This window comes from Harmonia axyridis, chromosome 5 (assembly GCF_914767665.1).
Source record: "Harmonia axyridis chromosome 5, icHarAxyr1.1, whole genome shotgun sequence".
Taxonomy (NCBI): Eukaryota; Metazoa; Arthropoda; class Insecta; order Coleoptera; family Coccinellidae; genus Harmonia; species Harmonia axyridis.
This window is the reverse complement of record NC_059505.1, coordinates 34920941-34930321: the sequence shown is the minus strand read 5'-3', so window position 1 is coordinate 34930321 and position 9381 is coordinate 34920941. Positions and strand designations below refer to the sequence as shown.

At 32.9% G+C, this 9381-nt stretch overlaps 1 protein-coding gene across 1 annotated transcript; it reads right to left on the bottom strand.

Annotated features, from left to right (window-relative positions):
• Positions 1-1974: 1974 nt before the first annotated feature.
• On the bottom strand, positions 1975-2993 carry LOC123680349. Its single transcript, XM_045618194.1, has 2 exons — positions 2553-2993; positions 1975-2441 (listed from the first exon to the last, which is right to left on the bottom strand). Exons 1-2 carry the CDS (start codon positions 2967-2969, stop codon positions 2070-2072), a joined length of 789 nt encoding a protein of 262 aa, XP_045474150.1. The 5' UTR covers positions 2970-2993; the 3' UTR covers positions 1975-2069.
• Positions 2994-9381: the final 6388 nt, after the last annotated feature.

Here is a 9381-nt window from a genome sequence, read left to right as displayed (position 1 = left end):
GAAATTATGGATAAAGTAAACCGGAGCAGTGAAAAATGTGCGTTTATGTTGTTCACCGTTTCGAGAAATCACTTTTATTTAAATTGTTATGCCTCTTATAATAAGCACTAACTGCGTACGCTAAGTAATGTTGAAGAGGCCAATATTGCAAGATTTATGGCTCACAGGATCCGTCTCACGAATAACCGTGAAATTAAAGATTTCCAATACATCCAATTCATCGGAAATGTGACAAAAAATCCAGGACATATTCAAGAAATAAAATCTCTGACAATGTTACTCTATGGTTCATCAATTCTTCTTTCAAAGAAAAAATATTTGACGAGTAAATAATAATATATGAATATACTTATCTGAAAAAAATTAATGGATATCAGCGGCGGGACTCGAACCCGGGTTCACTCATTCAGTAATACGAATAATCATTCGCGGTTAAATTTATTGTACTCAGTATTTTGGTAGCAATGATATACAGGCTGTTGAAATTTGAAAATAAAAGGTTCTTTCTCAAGATCTTGTAAACCACAAAATTTATCTCATTGACGTTTGAAGCAATGTTAGAACTTTTCCAACTGTAAGAACTGGTGTTGAAATTCATCCAGAAAATGGTCTGGGTCAGAGAATTCAGGAGTAGTCTGATATTTATTTATCCCCATCTTTGAATGGGGATATAGTAAGTCGATAAGAATTGAATAAAAATAAATTTGAAGTTGAAATGTATTCACTTTTTTTCTCCTCTATGAATAACATATCAATTTTTTCAAAAATTTTTTTGAGAACGTTTTTATAAAAAGAGATTTCAATAATTAAATTGAGGCTGCCTTAGTTTTTCGAAATGCTTTATTTTTTAAATACAAAAATTGATTTGGCTGAGTCTTTCAAGTTCCAATTGAAGTGTTTGTTTCCTCCTGTTTCTTACCAAAGGTAAAATGGTTTACAGCAAAATTGAAATGTCAGATATGCATCTTGCCTATAGTTCGAATGAAGAAAACAGCTCAAAGCAGCTTCTTTACACAGAATGGGTATATTGATATATTCTGTGGTTTCCAAGATATTGATTTTCTTAAACTTCGACACCCTGTATTTTGGTAAGAAAGCTTTTACGGACTTAACGTCCATGGGAACCTTTTTTCTTGAAATAGTATCAGGTATTATTCGAAAACACCCTGTAGACATATTCTTAATTTCATGAATTTCCAAGAACTGAATTCTTAAAATTTTGTTCCCTTAATTGTTGCACCAAATTTAATGCAATTCATAGAATTCTATCATGAAAGTATCTACAATTGATCATTCAAAAATTCCGTTTTTTTCTATACTCACACGAATTTTGTGATTCTCAATCATTCGGTTTTTTTCAGAGTGCTTCATTTTGTTAGTGAATCTACAAAGATTCTCATCTTTTTGGCAATGAATTGAAATATCGAACAAAGAATATATTTTCGAATTTTGTTGTATGAAACGTTGAAAATATCATTTAATCCTTGAAAAAATATATTGGTGAAACCGAAAATAACCATTTCAGGCAAAATTTTAAATTTGTGTAGCTATAAGTATATATCATTGTGCGTGTGTAATTGTAATCACCTACCTATTGAAAAAAATAAGCCATTGTGGAATTTGTTAAACATATGCCTCTTTTTTTCAAAAGCCCAAAGACCCTCCGAATGAAAAAAACTTAAAAAACTTGTGATTTTTATTTCAAGAAATAAGAAAACCCTTATCTTCAATGAACTTGACTTCAAAAGTATTATATAATTATTGATATGAGATTCTCTATCAAGTGAACCAATATTCAAGAGAAACAATAAAAAAGCTAATTGTGATTTCAATCTAGTTTGAAGTTTGAAATTATTTTTTTTTTATTGGTTGGCGAATTCAATCATTTTATTTTATGTTTTCTGAAAATCGAATGGATTTGCTCCTCTGAAGGATATTCAACTCAGAGGACTATCGAAAAGAAAACGACCTAAATTAAAAAACAATAAAAATTTTATTTATTACAGTTACATTTAAATTAAATAATTTAAATAAATTAAGTCTTATAACCCTATTTGAGCAGTCTATTTTTATCGCGTCTTCTGTACGTATGCGTTGTATGCAAGATTCTGAGCTTCCTCCTTTTCGTACGACCTTCCCCAGCCAGAATGTCCACCGTGTCCTCCACTTACAACAACTTCATGTCCAGATTCATGACCGTCTCTACCACCTCCTCCAAGAAGTTTCTTCAAACCGATGATAGCAGCAAGTACCAAAGCCAATTTTGAGACGATGAGGGCTTTACCAGCGAGCAGAGCCAAAGCACCAAGCGCCAATGGGACCAAAGTTCCTCCAAGGATCAAAGGAAGGATCATCAAACCTCCTTTACCTCCTTTGCCGCTCTTCTTCCTTCCTTCATCGCTGAGAGACCTTTGGAGATCGCTCATGCTTGGGAATTTGAGCTGGAAGAATAAAAATAAAGGTAAGAAGTATGTCTAGCCTTTTGTGGTTGAGGAAATTATTTTTGAGAACTGGAAGAGTTGATGGTTTTCAATAAAGGAATGAAGGCTTACCTGGACAGAGTGGGTGTCGAAGAAGCTCGAGACTTTAGATGTGAGCATGTTGTTGAGCGCGCTGTCTTTCTCATCGAGAGAACGAGGTAGATTGGCTTCGATTTCGGCCTCAGATTTTGGTTGCTCAGCTGGAGCAGCAGGGTCCTTAACGAAGGTAACAGCATCGAAGAGGGTGAAGTCTGCAGATCTGGCAACACGATCCAAAGCAGCAACAAGTTTCAATTTGAGGCAAGACGAGAAATCAGTGGCTGAGCATTCCTGGTACACTTTGTAGAGGTATCTGATATCACCGTAGTACGAGGTACTGTCACTAGCCCTTGCCTTGTGATCATCCTGTATGGAGTTTTGATGGGACGTCGTAGAACGTCCGTAGACCACGGAGGCTACCAAAGCGAAGACAACACACTTTACGAACATTATTAACTAACTGTTACGATTAAAGATCCAGTATAATGTTTATATACCCAGTTGGCACCCACCCGAGAAATTCTTTCGGTGTATTATGGTTGGTACCCCTTCTCTAAGGCCCCCACCAGTGGCGTGTGACATTGACCGAGACAAAAAACGGATGAGATTTCTACGGATGTTTCTTACAGAGTTTGTGCGTGTCTTTACAGACTAGAATCCGGGATTTTTTCTAGGGGCATTCGACCGATTAACATGCCAAGGAATAAAAGTGCAAATAAGACCACGTCTTGTTGCATTCGATAATGAGATAGATTATCTGGGGCAAGTCGGAGCTATTCTCTTCGGCTATTTCTCTCAAGGACGTCTAGTTTCTATTCGAAAAACGTGTGCCGGCCGGGATTTGTTGACATAATAGCTTTCATCTTCACTGTTCATTTTTCATGGCTGGAGATTGGTTAGATGTAGAGTGCGTTGGGTTCATTTCCTATTGTGTTTTGAAGAGTGTTGTGGTTGATTCTTTTGAATTAGAGTAGTTGTCGATTTCATTACGTTTTTTATGATTTTTCGTTTTAGTGACGCTCAAATTATTTGGGTAAAACTATGATATATGTTGTCGTATCATTTTTTTTTGTTTGATAATTTTAACAACGTCTGAAATTTGAGGATTTGATCTTGATATCGTTGAATTTTCTTTGTCGACAAGAGAAACACTTCGTTATTCTGAAATTTATATTTCAATCTTTCGATATGATTCCGATATATTTCGAAATTACAAAGAGAATCTATAAATGTACGTATTTTTTAAATACAAATAATTCGTCCTGAACCGGGATAAAAAAATTGACAATTCGTACATAATTTTACGATTTTTTCTGAAATTATCTGAAAAAAGTAAATATTTGTATATTTACATTTTCAATACAAAATTAGTTGTCCATTTACTTAATCTTCTTCACATGAAAATGTCTTCGTTGTGTTTAAAAAACTGAAAAGTCGATCTATTCATTCTCAGAAATAAATACTTGAAATATTATAAAATTATCCATTATCCATGGAAATAAATATTGTTTTCTATTAACAACTTTTTTTTGAGAAGATAATTTGAATTTTTCGTGAATCATCCAAAAATGGGACAATGTGGTTCAAACTGTCAAGTCTTTAGTTTTTCCCATTATTTTTATTTTAGTGATACTCAAATTATTCGGATAAAAAAATTTGTTGTCGTTTAATTTTTTGCTTCATAATACATACTTTCTAAATTTTGAGTTGATGTTGATATCGTTGAAATTTCTACTCCTTCACGTAGTAGAAAACTAGTTTCCTTGATATTCTGAGATTATTATTTTAATTATATATTTTTGAATATCATTGCGATATATTTCAAAAACACAAAGAAAATCAGTGAATGCACATACATTTTTTCGAATGACAACTTTTATTTTGAACTGGAATAGACATGAATGGATTATTTGTACCTATCTACATGATTTCAATATTTCCATGACTACCTGAAAAAGTCAGATATTTGTATGTTCACATTTCCATAAAAAAATTAGTTGTTTTTTTATTTCATGCTGGTAATATGGAAAGCACAAAATCAAAGCTTAAGAAGTGAGTTATTTTTTCCAAGAAATAAATACACGGGAGTTGAAACATTTCGCATTCTCAATGGAAATGAATATTGTTTTGTTGTAAGGTTTTTTCTGAGGATAAAATTTTTTGTGAATCATTTGAAATGTTGTAGTAATTGTTTTGAACTATCAAGATTTCATTTTTTTCAATTATTGTTCAATTCATAAAGAATTTTCCATTCAAATTTTAAAGGCAAATCAGTTGTGAAATTTGATAGAATGATAAATGTTAGTACATCCAATTTTCTGATTTTTTACCAGATCCCTTTTTTAAATTTTGATGTTACCAGATTACTTTTTTAAATTTTGATCTCGAGAAATATTGGAGAAGAGAAATGACATAGTATTCATTAGCCAGAGTAAGATAATTTTCAATTTCATTTTCCATTGAAAAAAAATCAACTAGAAAATTTGATAGTCGTATTTTCAATTCTAATCACAAAATTTTCAATGTTTATCGATGTGTCAGAGCATACTTCGCAAATTTATTAAGTTTATTGGAAATTTTTGAATTAATTGATTACAGACCTGAAAGCAGTTACTTTTGTTGCGAATTTCTGGCGCGAAAATGAAAGATTTGAAATTCAATAGTTGAATAAAAATTACAGGATTTTGAACAACTTGTCCAAATTTCTGTAATTTTTATTTAACTATTGAAAACATGGACGTCACCAATAATAAATTTGAAATTCATTTATCAATTCAATTTTTATCTATAGGTATTTCAGGCAACTACCTGCAGAACAAAAATATAAATAATAATTAAAAATGAGGACCTTAGTACAATTCCTAGTATGGTTATCCACAACAAATTTTTCAAATATTTGGAATTGACTGGCATTAATATTTTCTTTTTTATTTTATGCTTTAATTTTGCGTACCCTTGAAGTTTTGAAATACTCCACTTGAGGGTAAGACCTTGGTGAATGATAAAATTCATAAATCATACTATTCTTCGAGAATCAGACAATTTGGAATGCAGGGGAAGATTATTCATCAAAATCAATAATGCACCTAGTAAGCTTCCCTGTGGAACTCCTGAATTGAAAACTGTGAAAATGAAATATATTTTCGCAAGACTTTGTCGACTCAAGTCCTCCACTTCAAAAAAAATAAGAGAAACGTAGTTCAGAGTTCATTAAATCAGTTATTTAAAGTAAGCAACCCATTCTGCCTGAATAATCATAAGCTAAGAATGTAGGTAAGAATTCCACTTTTAATTCTATAATTTCTGGGTTATAATTTCCGGAATTCTCGATATCTATAAATTCTTCACTTTCCTTGCTATTATTCTCGGACGTCATTTGCATGTTGCCACATCTGTGACGATTTGTACTCTTTTTTCATAGGCTGCCGCGCCATCGTTAAACTGTTGAATGTGAATATTATTCATCGAGTAGTGAAATTTTCATTCCATTAATTCTCTCATAGTCTATCATAGCCAGTTGACATATGGCGAAAAGAATGAAGCCGGTTTTGAACGGTTTTCTTCGATCCATAACGTTCAATTGGAATCGTTCGATTTTTAAGGTAATCGGCGTGAAACAAACAATTGAATGGGTGGTTGAACAGAGCTTATTGTTTGTGAAAAGAGATCTTTTGGTGAGAGATTTAGGTGATTAGGGATCACGGATGAACGGTTTGAATTGGTTTATTAACGATTGTACACTAAAAGAAAAATAATGTCATTATATTGACGAATGGCAATCATTATCATCTTGATTTCATTTATAGAATGTACTTTTTCATCAATCCAATGAAATTCAGTTTATTCCTTTATCCTTTATTCTATTCCTTAACTTATTAATTCCTTTCTTATTCATTGATATTATGGATCACTGTTCATCAATATAACGATTCTGAAATTGATGTTGATTGTTCGTTGTTTCGATTGAATATTCATTGAATAAGAAATTTACTTGTAACAATTTTTTGCTAGTATGGATGAATAAATGAAATGAAATAGTACAATTTTTCTTCATTGAATCTATAAAGGAGTAGGTAGGAGTAATTGGGATATTTTCAATGAATAGTATTACTCCTAATTGATACAAGATACAAAGTAGGTAGGTACAACTGATAGAGGAATGAACCAAAAATTGTTATAAAAAACATTTCAAAGGTTTAATGGAAGTTGTTCTTTGATGTTAATGGAAACATTCATCAATATGATCAACGTCTTTTTATTCTATTAATGTTTCAGTTCATCATTGGAAAAAAGAACTGAATTGTCAAAATTCATCAATACAATGAATTTTTCCATCGAATTTATGTACTCTTTTGGTTCAGCGTAGTGAATATTTGAAATAGATCAGAAAAAAATATTCAATTTTCTCCCGACATTGAGAAAAAATTTTTCCAAAAGTTTATTCGTGGAAATTACTTTGTTTTATTTCATTTATAATGAATTTCCATCAAGTAAGGACCTAATCCATTAAATATTAAATTTGTTCGATCTAATTCATGGTCTTTGCTTTGATTGGATCCATAAAAGAAGAATATAATAGTCGGTACAATTTAATTGGAATTTTTATGTTTCATTCAAAGGAGTAACTAATAGTTTGTAATAGTTTAATCACTCTATTAGTTTATTATTTCCTTTCCAATATAACATAGGCGTTTTACGTTTTTTCAGAAATTCGAGGCTTTATTGTAAAAAACTGGTTTTACATTTATGATTCAAAGAATTGTCCATCGCTGGCCACTACTTCCTCTCATCTTTCGGGCAGCGTACAAAATCCGCAATAAAAAAACTGGTCATCTCTTGAAGGGATCCACGAATCGATCCAGATTTTACTTCTTCAGGAAAGTGCTGGTTGATCAGGCCGTGTACCATTGATCGAAACAAGTGATAGTCTGAGGGAGCAACGTCTGGAGAATGCGGCGGTTGGGGTAGGACTCCCCATTTCAACGTTTCCAAGTATGTCTTGACCAGTTTCGCAACATGGAGTTGAGCACTGGCATGCTGAAAAATTACTTCATCATGTCTCTTGTTCATCATGGCCGTTTGTCTTTCAATGCTCGGCTCAAACACATTAATTGCGTTCGATAAGGACCACCTGTGATTATTTCAGCCTGTTTCAACAACTCATAATACACTACGCCGAGCTGGTCTCACCAAATACTGAGCACGATCTTGAAACCGTGAATATTCGGTTTGGCCGTGGACGTTTGAGAAATCCCTATGATTTTCTACGCTTGAGATTAACGTAATGAACTCATTTTTCGTCTCCAGTCACAATGCGATGCAGAAACTCCTCCCGTCTTTGCCTTGCAAGCAGCTGTTCACAAGCAAACAAACGCCGTCCAATAGCTCTCGGTTTCAACTCGTACGACACCCAATTTCCTTGTTTCTGAATCATTGACATTACTTCAGGTGTTTTTAAATGATTTGTTGCCTCACTCTCAATGATTCTGCCAATTCTGGTTGTGTTTGACACGAGTCTTGATCAAGTAATGCTTCCAATTCTACATTTTCGAAAGTCTTCTCTCTTCCACCGCCATGCTGGTCATCGACGTCGAAATCACATTCTTGAAGCGTTAAAATCACTCTCGGCACGCTCTCTTCTTACTAATAGCGGCTTCACCATAGATATTTGAGAGCATTCGATGAGCCTCAGCCGCAGATTTCTTCATATTAAAGAAAATTAAAACCTCTCGCAAATGACAAGAATTTGGCTCGTAAGCTGACATGTTAATTCGAAAATAACTCGATGATGCACACACAAATCTACTAATATTTCGATGCCGTTATGTTTACAAATACCTAAGCTCATTTTTTGATATCTACGATCTATTTATTTCGACTATCCACTACGATACAGCCATATTTTGCAAAACGGCGGAAGCAAGGTTGTACAACTAATAGTATTCAATTTTGTTTTTGAGGATGTGATCAGCTGGAATTATGCATTGATCTTGATATTGCAATTCCAATTGCACTCATTTTGTGGTCACAGAAATATTGGGCAATTTTTTTTATTGATATTCTTCTTTATTATGGTTCTGGTTATGTGATCGATATGAAATTTTTGATGATGTTTTAGGTTATCATTATATATATATATATATATATATATATATATATATATATATATATATATATATATATAAAGTTTTTATATCGATCGAACATGAGGTTCTGGAATTTCAACAAAACTTCAAACGTCCATATTTATGGAATCCCTAGACGGAATTTTCCCATTTACGAATTCAAGATCCAAACCTACCCTGCAAATTTCAAGTTTCCAGGTTCTGCCATTCGAAAATTAACCCGGAAATGAATCTAACTCGAGAACACTTGAATTTCGAATTCCAAAATTAAGATATTTGAATTCTATATCAAATTAGCTTTGCATTCTGAACAAACCCTAATTGAGAGTTGCTAATCTAATGGGTCACAGCTAGTTTGTTTATCCATTTCCGGATCCGATTCTCTTGCAAATCCACATAAAATCCACTCCACAAAGGATTTGCCAGCTCTCTACTAAACAAGTGAACTCATTTCTATTCCGTTTAGGAAATCAATTAATGCTAAGCTTCTATTTCTACACACTCTGTCTATTTATACCACAACTAATTGAGCATGACATCGACTCTCATTCATTTATTTTACCAAGTTCATTAACATAAAAGACTGCTGATGACGTAATTAAGATCGACTGTGAGGTATGTACCATCGAGAGTTACATGATGGAAAGAAAGAAGTTGGATTGAACAAAATCGGTGAAAGTGTATCCTTTACAAAAATTGGAATAATTCAAATTATGTACTAGAGTTCCAGATTATAC

Excerpts from the sequence above, each read along its gene's own strand:
- LOC123680349 (XM_045618194.1), bottom strand. The coding sequence starts at position 2,969 with ATGTTCGTAAAGTGTGTTGTCTTCGCTTTGGTAGCCTCCGTGGTCTAC. Across the intron at positions 2,442-2,552 it reads TCGACACCCACTCTGTCCAG|CTCAAATTCCCAAGCATGAG; the intron begins GTAAGCCTTCAT and ends TTATTCTTCCAG.